The sequence below is a fragment of the Pezoporus flaviventris genome, unplaced genomic scaffold, assembly GCF_033815535.1.
Source record: "Pezoporus flaviventris isolate CSIRO_AGI_PZ_B2104156 unplaced genomic scaffold, CSIRO_AGI_Pfla_v1 ptg000002l, whole genome shotgun sequence".
Classification (NCBI taxonomy): Eukaryota; Metazoa; Chordata; class Aves; order Psittaciformes; family Psittacidae; genus Pezoporus; species Pezoporus flaviventris.
Window position 1 is genome coordinate 45,235,379 of NW_026892550.1, and position 14,822 is coordinate 45,250,200.

Genomic DNA, 14,822 nt, shown 5'->3' on the forward strand with positions numbered 1-14,822 from the left:
TTATTTGAAAGTAACCCAGACCATTGCCAGTTCCCACTTACTTGATGTCAGCTTTGTCTAATGGATAGGCTGAAGTCAAAGCAAAGCAGAGAGCAACCTCTTTCATCAGCTGCCACAGTTCCTACATAAAAGATGTTCCTAATACATAAATGTCTCTGAAGGCTAAAATCTTGCACTCAGGCAAAGGAAAATAATATACTGGAATACACTAAAATCACAGTTATTACATGATATTTCAGCAAAGGTATATTCAAACACTGTAGGGCATTTGGTTTTCTTTGTTTGATCAAGAGTGATGCTGATGAAGAAACATGACTCTCTGCCTTAGCTGGATCCAGAATGCAGCTGATTTATAAAAACTACTAAGAATTCATGCTGTACCCATGCAAACTTGACATAGTGGCCTTTAACAGGAAAATCCCTCTGCTGCTATGTCCTTTCTACAAAACGTAATGATTTTTCCTGTTACTACTGTTCTAAGTAAAGTGAGATTCAGGGGAGTTATTTTTTGAGATGGACAGAGTGGTCTGTATTATGCAATCAAAGCAAACCTAAAGAAATCTGATTGATTCACTGAATCTTAATTTAGATATACAGTTTGAATTTCCAGGAATGACTTTTCTGGAGAAATAATTTTGTATAAGTACACAATGGATATAACCTGTACCTATTGCGTGCTTTTAATTCATGCTAACCATATGAGCTGCTAAGTAAAAAAAAAAAAAAATCAAAATTAAAAAATATGGTATTTCAGAATTGCTCAGAAACCTTCAATATGCTCTTGGAGCTTACAGGAGAAACATTATGACAAGAACAAGAGATACAAAGGGGTATTACAGCTCTTCATATAACTTGATGAGAATTTTATGCATCATTGCAGAGTGACTACAGAAGTGATTTTTTCTTCCCAATCCTGATGTGCTTACTTTCATTTCTTTAGTGCTGCCCTATCACACCTGACAGAAGAAAGCAAAGTGGCTTTTTCACTGCACCAACTTAGCTGGTACCAAGAGGCACTGCAAGCAATGTGAGAACTTACCACAAATACAAATTTATTTCATCTGGGGCAAGGAAAAGCCAAATTCTCCCAGCAGTAGGCATGCCAGTGGCATAAAATGCTATTCAATAACTCTTATTTTTTTATCATACCACTTGTGACAGTAGGTGCCCAGCAGGCACACAGCCCATGATCTAGGCAGCATTTTACAGCTGTTGTTGTAGCTGCTGGCATAGGTAGAGAAGATGATCTGGCTGTGCAGTCCTTGCATGGATAGTTCTGGGGTGTCTAATCCCTATGGATTTGAACTCTCTAAGACTGGGGAAAGCTCTACTACCAGTAAACCCCAAAGAGTGAGGATGATAGAGGGCTGTGACACAGGCTATGGCTGTGTAGCCAAGGTGAGGTTATAGAAGCTATTAAATAATCCGGAGAATCAACAGTAGACCTGCCAAAGTAGCTGTGCAGCCAGATAACTGCAGAAGAGATCAAACCAGATGCTCCCTTTACAGTGCTTAGGGAAAGTTGAAAGTCCCCGAAGATTGTTCAAGTTGTTCAATGGGATGAGCAGAGATTTGTCTGAAGTCAAAAGTGTTGCATGTGTGCCATTAGCAGATGTTAAATATACAAGAGTTTCTAAAATCCCAGCCTTTAGTCAGCTTACTTAGGCTTCAGTAAGGTGCTTTCCCGATTTGGAGAGCCACAGCTGTGACCCTGAAAATAAATACTACTCTTTCCTCCACTGTACCAAATAGGATAACTTTTATGTGAGGAGAAGGGTACAGCTCTTTAATGCAATGTAGCCTGATTTCAATGCCCCCCAAGGGTGCAGCTGCATCTTGAAGACTCCACTTCCACCTCCCAGGAAACTGCTTCTTTTACCATTCTGTGCTCTCATGGGAGACTCTCCATGCCCCCTGCTGAATGTGCCACCATACATAAAACTTAAGACTCACTGGGTGAAAGAACATGTGTGTAACAGCAAGCATGAGTGTAGACTCCAGGATGGGCACTAGACTGGGAACTTGAGATTCAGCTTCTGCTTCACGGTCAACTTTTAAATTTTACAATAAAAGCCCATGTGGCCAGCCCAACATGCAGGGATTTCAGTAACACTGATGCACAGTAATACAAAAAATGTGGCACCTATGGATGTATGCATAAGGGAGTAAGCAGCATGTTAAGCGGGAGTTTTCAGGATAATTTTCAACCCACTTCTACCTAAGTTTCACTAAATGCATCCAAGTGCTTATCTTTCCCTAGGTATAATTTGCCCTGAGACAAGCAGCACTTGGATATGAGCTAATGCCGAAACATGATCTAGATTGAGCTTCGGAATCAGATGCAGCAAGGAGCAATCTGAAAATGGATATCCTGAGTTTCTTACAGTCCCAAAATTGTTTTGCTAGATAAAAACAGCTTCAAAACATTTTATCTTTTAATCAACAGCCCAGACATGTAGTAATAAAATCATAAACAATTAAGATTAAATTTTCATTTTGGAGTATTCAGACAGGGAAATAAACACTGTTGTAATGAAATCTACCAACCATCAAAAGCCAGACTGTTTTACACTGCTTTTCTCTGCGCTGGTGGAAATCTGCAGTGGCTTCCCTGACTTTAGGGACAGAATTAACAGTTGCACTGGAGAAATTCAAAGCAGAATCAAAGCTTTGTTTGTTATAAGGCACTCTGACTCCATAAATAAACACAGTATCCAGCTGCTGTAATTTTCCATTTTTAAAGCCATCTTTCATTTAATTTGCAAATATGGTCAACACTAATTTACCTCTCATTTTTCTTTGTGATTTCTAAATATATAGGATGGCAAATGCTAATTCAGGTAAAGGTATTAATTCAAAATCTCAAATATAGAGCTCAAAAAGAGAAGCACTCACATGAAATAGCTTATATTAAAGCTTTTAAATGAGATTGCTCAACAGACTTTCTCCTGTGTCCTACAATTAAAGGACATTTACAGATTTTCTCAATGAATAATAAAAAGAAAGGGGAAATAAGGTCTCCAAAAGGAAGCATAACTGCATTTATTTTCTAACAGGTATCACAAAATTGCATCTGTTTTACTTGCATAGTAGAAACCTACACTTTACTGAGACAATAAAACAGAAAAACAAAATCATAGCAAATGGAAAACCTAACCCTTTAGCATGGTATTAAAGGACAGACTATCACCTGGAAGCTGAAAGCAAGGTGCTGTTATCCAAATCTCTCAAAACAGGAACAGACATGTCAGGGATTTACTTGACTGTAATAAGAACTAGTGGTTTATCTCCATGCTTGTTTGGTTGGTTGTTCTTCTTTTCTATTCCTCAAATAATATGAAGCATGCCCAGAAGATACTGTTCTGTTTCCAGGTGGGTGAGGTTGCTTTCATAGATGCACTGTCCCTAGTCCTTAGTACAGCACTTGTCAGGGACTAGAGGCTTTCTGAACAGATTGGTGATACCCTCTCAGATCTTTCCGGTTACTGACAGGTCTGTTCTGTTACTGCTTTGTCCCTACTTCAAAATGTCATGTTACATTTCTCTACACATTTTCTTCAGCAATTTTCTTTTCCCTTTCTTTTCCTTCAACAAGAAACTAACTTTTCTTAGTCTCAGAGAGCTGGAGAATGGCAGTAGAGGGGGAAAGATTCCTTCTCCTCATCTCCAACTGCAGTATTCAACCTTGCAACTACTAAGCATAATTTCATAGAGTATTATAGATTGGAAAGGACATCCAAAGGTCATCTGGCCCAAAACCCAACTCAAAGAAGGGTCTAGATCATATTTCTCAGGTTTTTGTCTAGTTGAGTTTTGAATATCCGGGCATGGAGATCCCACAACCTCTCTGTGTAACCAGCTTCAGTATTCATCTATCCTTCTGGTGTAAAAAAATGTCTTTACTCTTTATACTGAGTATTCACCTCCTAAAATCTTTTCTGCATGTAAAATTACCAATACTATGTTTAGGCTGCAATTAATATTATTTTAGAATAATAATAATTGTAATTGTAATTGTAATTAATTAATTGGCAAAGTATGCAACAGAAGGGAAGGAATGGACTCAGTGTTTCAGGATATTCCTTTCAGTCTTGTCCATGGGTAGCAGATTTAAAGATATCAATGTAGTGGTCCATAAATATAGATCTGTATGTGAACTAGGTGTTTTAAACTCCAGTTACAGTCAACTGGGACATAGGCTGGGATTTAGTTGCCCCTATGTAAGCATTTAACATCATTTGAAATGCCCTCAAGTATCCTGCCTCAAGGGCACGTGCCTTCCATAGATCATATGCCACCTCAGCAGGACTCACATGAGTGTTTATTGTACCCTAATCTGAAATGACACCAGGCACCTGTGGGTAATGCTATAGAAATAGTTCATACACATCATAGGATGAATTATAGAAATAGGATGCGGCATAAATCACCAATGACCTGTAGGTAAATTACTACATTCAAAGGCTTGTGGTACAATGATGAATACAGCATGAACCTCTTCCACATCATCTCCCCACTTCTGGCAGTACTGTGCTTAAGCATTCAAACAAAAACAGAAGACACAGCAAACTTTCAGCTTTATGTAACATACCAGCCTTGCCAACTTTTTCAATAACAAGGTCATAAGTACAAACTATCCAAAGGGCACATGTGACAAGTCACTTCTGTTCTCTGTACACAAACATATGAAAGGAAAATTACCTAATAATTTCAGTTTTTATCCCTCAGGATTACTTTGCAGTACTTATTTTTCCACATTTCTATTGTACCATTAATCTTTATCCTGTGCCTTCTGCAGAAACTTCTTTTTTTCCTCCCACAAAGGCTGCCAGGCTCCCACTCTCTAAAGGGTCACAGGTTGCAGAGAAATCCACAGAAACAGGAAACCAGGCTTCCTCAGTCAGTTTGAAACACCAAAACCTGTTTCCTTTCTACAAAAATAAAGCCTGTCAGAGCATCCTTTTGGTAGGCTCACTGTATGAGCAGCAGCTTAGGAGGAGGAAGAAGCTACAGGATTTCTTGCTGGGGAAATAAATGTGAGATAACTTAGAGCTTTTACAAACCAGCAGAATGAAGGCAACAATCTTCTTGCTGCTGCTATTGCACTTACAGAGTGGCAGCATTGGATTTAATACTGCAGGAAAGCTATGGACAACAGGCCAGAGTCATGAAACACAGACAAGTCGCTCAGACTTGACTCCCTCTCCATCCACAACTGTGGGGTCACACCATTCTGAGATCCAAGCTGCTGAAGCGAGTGCCTCACAGGGACCTCCTTTTGCATCTTCTGGCAAGACTCTTGGAATGGAAGCAGTGAAGAAATCTAATCCTTCAACCTCTACCCCTGAAAGCCTGTTAAATGGACACAGTGATGGTGACTCTGACGAAGATAAGATGGGAAGCTCATCTAGCAGCAAAGGGACATCTCTACAAAGCAATGCTAGAGAGGTCTCTTTTCAGCAAGAGGTCACTACAAGCCAGGATACAGTTATGGGGAGAAGATCTCTCAAGCAGTCATCCCACAGCACTGGTATCACCAGCACTCAGCGGGATGTCAACTCCAAAGCATCTGGCTTTGAAACTACCAGGGGAAAGTAAGGGAATTTTCATGTTTTTTTCTTTTCTCTTATATACTGCTTAGGAATGGTTATTTTCCTGTCCCCTGTGAGATAACTGGCAGGAGTCCTAGTAATTTCAGCAAAATTGTTTTCTGAATCAAAGACCATCTGAAACAAGCAAGGGACTAGACCCGCAGTATTTACTCAGTCAAAAACATATCTTTGTAACAGAATAAGTGCTGCAATATTTTATTCCTCAGGGTAGTTATCTCAAAACCAACAGGAAAGTCATTATCATATATGGGTAGGAAAGGACGACAATAGATGCCTCCCTGTTTTATGCACAGTAAACTTTTGTTGTTTGGTGGCGGGTTTTTTTTGTAATTTCTTGTGAGCAAAAAATTACAAATGCACTTTTTCATTTTAAATCTGTTAAAAATTATGATGTTTGTAAACCTTCCCACCAAATTAAAAATACAAGCAAATAATTGTACTAAATGCATCCATGTCTGACAATTTGAAACATCTTATTCTGTGATAAAAGCTTATGAAAAGTGGAGTTGCAGGTGGATGCACATTCAGAATTGTGTAACTTAGTACATAATAGCTATGTGTAACAGAGTGTATCAGATTGTACTGTCTAGTTTTATAGCTCTGGAGCACTCATTTATTTTCTTTGTTCCCCAGTGTCTTCAATTCTCAATGGGGACGTTGATATGTCTTTGGAGATGTTGCAAGGTTCACTTAATTGCTGATGCATATTCAGATACCGGTAGAAAATTGAAGATACAAAAGACTGGTTGTTTTCCATAGTATTTACAGAGAGTGGGCTTTCAGATTATAGATTTCTTCTTTTCATGGTATTTGTCCAAATGCTAGCATCCAAAAGGAGGAAAAACACTTCTGCCTAAATTCACACAAGAGAATAAATCACCCCCTTGAAATATTCCTACAATTATCTTTCTGTGTGTGGCCGAGAGCTAATGTTCCTTCAACTCAAAGAAAATATTCCCCTTGGCCTGAGCATGGTTTGGATCATGCGTATGTGAAATAATGCACAAAGACCCAAAGGAAAGGAGTCCTTTGACTCTGCTTGGAAGAGATACACCAGCAAGGAGCTATGTTTCCCAGAGTGCTTTCCTAGCACGCTCCTCCAGCTGTATGTTACCACACCTTACTATGGTGTTTGGCAGAGTGTCTTAGTTAACCTGAGTTAAATGAGTTGTCTTTGCATGTGGGAGCTGATAACTGTATCTCCATTAAAATAGGTCCTAACATATGTCAACCTTAGATCCTTTGGCTTTCTCAGCTTTTTTCAAGAATAGTGTTTCAGTGAAATTAATCTTCAGAAAACTCTGCGAATAGGCAGATATTGTTTCCACCTTTTACATAAGATATAACTATAAAGAAAGCAAAAAATTAGTCTCTGGTGAATAAGGTCTCATATTTTATTTATCATAACAGATGTGGTTGGAACTGCAGAGAGGCAAAATAAGCAAAACTTGTATTGGCTAGCACTGTACTTCATAAGTGGATGAGGAGCAACCTGCTGTGCAACACACATAAAGATTTTTTTTTCATCAAAGTTACAGGAATGTCTAGCTACATGAAACCCCAGCATAGAACAGAATGCTGAACCCCCAGTCCTTTCACAAACTGCTGGGCCATGTAGCCTCTCTCTAGCAAATGCCTACAGTTCTAGGTGTGGCTTGATCCTTTACACATCAAGATTCTTCTGTTGCAAGTCTTGTCTTCCTACTGCATAAAAGTGCTTATACAATCAGCTAAGGTGTTTTGAGCTTTTCTTCCAGTTTTGCCATTGACCTAGACTGTGATATAAGTCATTTAACTATTCTGTCCCACCTTCCCTATGAATCAGACCTGGATTAATAATACAGATGCTTGTGACTGATTTTTTTTTCAGTGAACTCATGAAAAATCACCAAGACTAGTGTGCTCAGTGTTACCAGTCACTGCTGTGAAACACCTGGCAAGCTGCTGCTGAAAACTATGCAGAAGAACACAAGCATTTTTATTTATTATGTGCAGATGTTATTGACCACAACCTAAATCCATTTCTAGCATAGATTTTCATTAAAAAAAAAAAAAAAAAGATAAAAGCATTTTGATTGCAAATAAACTGAAAGAGATGCTGTAAAACTTCCAATAAAGACATACGTATTTCTTCAAGGTTTACTCATTTAATGCCTGAGCTGAGCATGAATGACTCAATAGCAGATTTTGTAGTTGTAAAGGGTACTACCTCTGGAGAAATTTGGAAATACAATTTGCTTTTTGAATTGACTTTGAATTAGAGCAACCCTTTGGTTATAGTTTGTATTCCAACCTGAATTTTTTGAATGACCTTTTAGGAACTGCATGACTCTGTAAACCTTTATGGCAACCCATTGTGTTAACATATGTGCAGAAATGGTGATGTTACAAGGCTCCATATAAAAGGAACAATAGGAAGAAGTCAAGGAGAGACAAGAGGAAGGAAAACAAAATGAAAATGAGCATTTGTTTTTCAATATATTTATAGTTTTTAAAATAGCAATGAATCTACTTTGTTGGACAGTCTCCAGGGCTATGAGATTGCCCACAAGATACAGTATGTGCTCATTGTACAAGCTTAACTACACAAATGCCCCTTTCTGAAGGAGGAAGTGTGCCTTACTGGCTTAATTACAAGATAATTCTTTTGCTATTGCCACCCTAGATTATCTGAGGACAATATTATATACACATATCATGTCCATACTAGAACCAGAGTAGGAAAAAAGTTCTTCTGATTCACTCTATTTTTGCAAAATCCCCGTTAAAATGCCGTAAGAGCATGATTTAGGAAGATTTAATGGATTTTCAAAGCCTGCACCTGAAGAATATTTCTGACAACCACCCAGTGTGGCAGGCAGGACACAGCAAGGTAGGGGAGCTAGCATCACCCCAGAGCCCAAATTGACAGGCACAGTAGGGCTGCAGTGCCAAGATCAAGCTGGGAAGGCAAATCAGTGAGTCAGGATCACTGATCATCTGGTGATGGTGACCAGGATATATCACATTCCAGTGATCACTGGGCAAGTCCATAGTGATGGGGCAAGGTCAAAGTTAGGCCAGGATGTCAGCCTGCAGGTCAGGACTGGCACAGGGAGAATGCAGTCCTGGGGTGAACTTTAGTGAGGCCTTTGAGCCCATGGGCAGGGTATATGTGTGGAGACCTCAGGTCAGGCTGGTCAGGTTGAATAAAACCCACAAGTGCCATCAGGGTCCTGACAAGATTCCATTTAATTTTATTGAAAGAAATGCACTATTAGGACTGCCAGAATAAATTAATAATTTTTTTCCCTACTGAAACAGAACCATATTTGCAAAAGACTATGACTTTATTTTAAAAACCCATCTCAGGCTGGCTTTTCGGATTCCAGCAGAACTTCTGAGGGCAGAGGCATACTGCAACAGGCAGGAGTACAGTCAGTAGGGCTAAAGGCAGATTAAAAATTCTGCTGTTAATAAAACTTAACTTTGAGCCTCTCTGTATCACATCCCAGTGTCATATTTTAAGTGCTAAAATATTGGGCATATCCTTATCTCTAAAACCACTAAACTCTTCCTTATTCTTTGCTGGAATGAAAACACAATGAAATCCTGTTCTTTTGCAGTGAAGTGGAACAAGTTTATACTTATCCTTAGAATAGGTACAGGAGGACATAATTTATAGGTTCTGTAGTTGCCTGCTCTCTAAGTATTTCAGATGAGTAGTTTCACTGGTGAGGCATCCCCACTTCTGGGAGGTCCTGTACCCAAGCTTTCAAAAATGGTAAGGAAACTTTATAGGAAGCATATGTGGATTGGCCTCAGCTGAAGGAAAACTCCTTTCTTCACCTCTAGTAATGACTTTGACTTAAGCTTTGAAATGTAAGCTTATGTCTCCACAAACAAGTATCTTTCTCCTTTCATTTCTGCCAATCTTCAAATTTTCGTGCTATCCATATCAATGAATGAAGAAATGCTGAAAAAACAGAGCTGTGCTTCAGCAGTAGAGAAAGAGATTTTCCAAAGTTCCAGAGACATTAAATGTGAGCACCAATTTGGTGTCGAATAAGAAAACAGGTGATACATTCTTTTCAATTGACTTTATGTGAGATATGGGGCTTTTTGCCTGTGGAGAGAGGCAATTGCAGTATTTCACTGTATAAAGCATCTTAAATAACAGTGGTGATATGGTGGAAGTCTGAGGCAGAGTCCTGAGACTAGCACACTCATCCTTTCATTGAACCCAATGTTATTAATTACTATTCAAGGCAGCTCCTGAATGCATAACACATTCATTCAGGCTGTAAATTACCCACACTATTTCTGCATTGTTGGATGGCTCTGCATTAGTCTTTTCTCTTAGTATGTGTACACTGCACATTCTCCAGTTATCATGAATCCACTGAGGGTCTTCATAGACTTCCTCTGCCATTACTTTGGGTAGTGGTGAAGTGATGGTATTTTATTATTAAGCACAGAAAGGTTCGCTAAAGCCAGCACCAGGGACAGATTTCCTCAGCTGTCACATGTGCTAGGAGTGCTGAAATATTTCATTCTCATGACAAGACCTCTGCATTTCTCCCTAGAAATTGCTTTTCCTTATATCAGTTTGGTAGAATTTCTATTGTACTGACAAATTAAAATGAATGGGCAAGCTCAGTAGATGGCTCAAATGCACAACATACATAGAAACCTGATTTAACTGCCTAGTTAATGCAAGGTTCACATTCTCTTTTCATCATGTCACTTTTTAATGGAGCAGAGAACAATTCTTGAATTGATTTCTTAAGATTTTTGCATCACTGTGCATTTACAATAAATAACAATCATACATGGCTTAGGTTTCTGCCTCATTAGGTATGTTCACTATGACCTGGAAGGAGGAACCTCTTATACTGGTACTTAGGTTGCCTTGGTGGCTGTGTCGGAGGATGTTTGACAAGCAGTGCTTGCTTTACCCTCACAATGTTGTATTCCAGCCACACAGAAGACCTCTGAAATGAACCCCTCTTATCCAGCAGCATCTTGAATGAAGTTATGATGTGGGCTGCAAGTCCATAATCTAGTTTTCCTACACATGCTGAATGCAACATTACTCCCGCTGCAGTCCTAAAAAAACAAATCATTCAGCCAAGTGCTGGTATTCACTACTTTATTACTATTTCATTCACAGAATAAATGGGGCAATGGACATAATTATGCAGTTCCATAATGATGCATGTGGCCCCGTATCAAGAAAATTTTACTGTAAAGAGAATTTTAATGCAAGTATTTAGAGATTGTCGCTGTCTTCTGCTGAGCACAGAAGTGAAACAATTAACATCTGAGACTGCTGGTGTGAAGTAGCAAAACACCTTATTGCATCATGCAGATGAGGTACTACAGCACACTGTACAGCAGCAGTACTGGTATAGGGCAAGAGCTGAAAAAAGGTCCATGCAATTCATACTTTTTGTTTATATTAGTGCTATTATACCCTATGTATTGCGGAAATCTTTTCCACTGCTGTTGTCCCATGCACAGAATGAATTAAAGGATATGTTTGCTCCAAGGCGGTGGTCACTTTTCAAGAGGTTCCAGTACTGAGGTGGGAAGGAGTCATTGCTGGAGATGCTTTACCCAGCTTGAGCTGCCTCCCAGAGGGATGGATAGGGTGTTTTGTCTTTCAGGGGGAGAAGAAAGGTAAAAAAATGTCCTACAATACTGTACCGTAGGTGATAAACTAATAATTTCTGAAAACCAGGCAAAAATTCAGGAAATAGCAAAATCCAAAGTTCTGGTTGTCTGAGACTACCTTCCAGCACTGATGCTTGGCAGAGTCATGACTGACTCTTTTCAGTAGCACAGGAAACAGCAATGCAAAGAAAAGAAAAATCACATCACCACCCAGGCTGCTTCTGAGACACTCACAAAGTACTCATAAAAGGTAAAAAGCCCAACATCTTTTCCTCTTAGCCTCCTCAGATTCTGGTCATTTAGGTTTTCTGTGATCAGGCACTACCATATGGATGACTTCTGAATTTTTTTAATGATGGTAATAAAGGCTTCCATTCATCTCTCATCACACTAAATATTGCATTGATGTTCACACCTTTGCTCTTGCTCTTTTTTTTTCATCTGCCATGGGAATGAGGAATAGGAACAGAGTGTTTTCCATCCCTATTAATGTCTCTTCAGCCCTCTGCATAGTTTAGGATTACCGTAACTGGACAGTGTTAGGATTTGCCTCCCAGCCACTGCATTCAACCCTTTACAGCCTTTCATTTAAAGTACACCAGAACCATCAGCTCAAGTCTGCCCAGAATCTCAATATAACTGACATTTTAGAAAACTGACACTTTCCTTTTGTCACTTATAAAGGCTTTCTTTTTTGTTATTTCTCAAAGTAGAGAAGCCATCACTAACATACTACAATATCCTTATCTGTAGATTACTTAAAGGAATAAGAAACCAGTGAAAACAAGTACCACTGAAGGTCATCTGAGAAGCACTGCCAGTAAGCTAGCCCAGAATTACCTTGATGCATTTTCTACTCTGGGTCAGTCAGGTGATGGAAAATAAATGTATATTCCAAAGGGAAAAATGCAGAATTAATACCCTTTTAAAGAGCAGTTTGTCTGGGTTTTCAAATGTGTTTTACTGGATGATTCTCAAAGCAGATTATGCATATCTTCTCAAAAGTCTAACTTCCAGCTGTAGGCAAGTTTGATTATTTTGGAGGGCTCTCAACACAGACAGGGAGATAAGGTCCGAAAGAGCTGATCTGGTTCAAAACAAGACAACTTCTTATATGTTAAAATAGATTGGTGAAGTGTTAGGTAAGTGGAAATTGTGAATTAGTTTTTGCAGCTCAAGATAGGATATACAACTGATCACAACAGTAAGTAAAAACTTGAGACAAAGAGGCTGTTCACAGTCCAAGACTTCAGCACTGTATGTACAAAAAAAAGGAAATGAACAACAAGAACAGAATTTGTGTTTTGTAATGGTCAGGACAAAATGTCAGGACCCTGAGTCCTGAAAAAAAAACAATTAAACAAATAGTACAATTCCCTCCATCTGATACTTCAGTGTCAACAAGTCAGCTGTTTCTCAGGGCTAAAAAACATATCCTATAACATATTTTACAATCACATACTGTATTACGTATCAAAAGTATTTTTCAGAGCCTGTCTGGGTTTTCCATTCCAAACAGCATGCAGAACAGGTTTTCCAATCTGATTGGTTTGTGGTCTGTCCCTAGTGAGTACTGAATTATTTCAGCTGAGATTTAGGCAGTGAACCTAAAAAAATTAACTGATTTTGGTTCAGGTTTATAATTTCTCTTTGAACTAGAGCTTTTTTTTTTGAAAGATGACTGATGTTCAATTAAAGATACAGAATTTACTATATCACTAGTATCAAAAAGGTGAGGTCTCTGTAGTCACCTAGTGGAGTGCAAAGGAAGTTGTTGAAACCACAACATCGTCTCCCTTGCAGTAGCAATAAAACCCTGTGAAGGTTCTTGCTATCCTTATAATCTAAGTGTTTACATTATGTCAACTAATATTATCTTTCATTATCCAAACTTGGCACGTGCTTTAAAGAAAATTGAAAATATATCACAGCAATGTACTTTTATACAAACAAAATTCAGGGCTGATACTCTGATCTTTGTGTAATGGTGTTTCAGACTGGGAAAGATCCTAACTTCATAAGAAAGAAAAAAATGGATTGCTTCCATACCACGTCGTTATATGTTTTTACATTTGAATGCATGTAACTGACTGTATTCAGAAGAACAACCATATCACCCAAAGGAGACAGAAATACAAGCACAGATCATAGGTTCACAAAACCATAGAATCACTCAGGTTGGAAGGGACCTCTGGAGGTCACTGGTCCAACCTCCTACTCACTGCAAGTCCAAGTCCAAGATCAGACCAGGTTGCTTGGTGTTTGATGCAGCCAGGTACTGAGCTCCATGCTCTGGGCTGGTTGTCTGGGCCCTGCTCCAGTGCCTGGGTGTCCCCATGGGGAAGAAGTTTCTCATACTTAGGCTGAGCCTCTTTTGTTTCAATATGGGTCTGTTGTCTCATCCTCCTGCCGTGTACTGGTGGGAATAGCCTAGCTCCAACTTCTTCATAGCCTTTGGGGAACTGACGTTAGGTGTCCTCCCTTCTCCAGCCTGAATAAGCCTCTCAGCCTCTCCTCAAAAGAATTCAGCTGCTTGTAGCATCTTTCTACACAACCTCTGCTGAGGTGTAAAGGACAATACAAAATGTAAACGGGCGTAGAATTGAGATTGGTATTTCAGAAACTATTCTGTGAAGTACGAATAAACTGCATACAATGTGAAGAGGCACAACCAGTAAGCTGTGCATGGACTTCAGCAACAGGTGCAGCTCTGGGTCCTTTTGTACTCCTTCAGCAACACAGTAATTTCATTTTCATGATTCAGTGATGTTCAGCTGCGCTGATTCAATAGCATTTCTATTAAAAGCCAGGTAATTTAATTTACTCATGGATAAAACTAACTAATTTTCAGATATAAATGAAAGGGACGAAACAAAATCTACACCCTTTGTGGCCTGACTGCCACTGGTGTTCCTGTGAAGTGGTCTGAGGACCCCCTACAAGCAAGTGGAAGCAAGTGTGTACATATATACCTGATAATCTGCAGCTGGCAGTTTTTGTCAGGGTTGCTTTGTGTTTTTTTTTTCTTTGGCAATGTATTTTAATTCTCTGTGAGGGTGGTGAGGTGCTGGCACAGGTTGCCCAGAGAAGCTGTGGATGCCCCATCCCTGGCAGTGTTCAAGGCCAGGATGGATGGGGCTTGGAGCAACCTGGTCTAGTGGAAGGTGTCCCTGCCCATGGCAGAGAGGGTTGGAACTGGATGATTTGTAAGGTCCCTTCCAACCCAAACCATCCTATGAGTCTGTGATATATCCAAACAGTTTACAGTGGGAATGTGCTGTGGAAGGAGTCCTTGCAGTCTCACTCACCCTCTCACCCTAAGGAAGTTATAATTTTTTGGTGTTAGTGTAAATTGCACTTTGCTTTTCAGCAGCATTGGGTACCGCAGTGCCAAGAGGACTGGTTCAAAGCCTGCTGCAGTTAAACAGAAATATTTCCACTGACCACAAATGTATTCATAACAGTCCTGTCACAGACGAGACAACTTCACCAGCAAGCAGCCACAGCACTGATTCTTCGGAGTAAAACGAATTTATGGTTTTATTTTGCTGCCCT

The 14,822-nt window shown here is 39.4% G+C and overlaps 1 protein-coding gene across 1 annotated transcript in view; it reads left to right on the plus strand.

The window, feature by feature from the left end:
- Positions 1-4,934: 4,934 nt before the first annotated feature.
- Positions 4,935-14,822, plus strand: part of MMRN1 (multimerin 1) — a 44,377-nt gene continuing 34,489 nt past the window's right edge. Inside the window, 1 exon segment of the mRNA XM_061477334.1 lies at positions 4,935-5,594. Within this exon segment, the coding sequence (XP_061333318.1) occupies positions 5,071-5,594 (524 nt within the window). The 5' untranslated portion in view covers positions 4,935-5,070.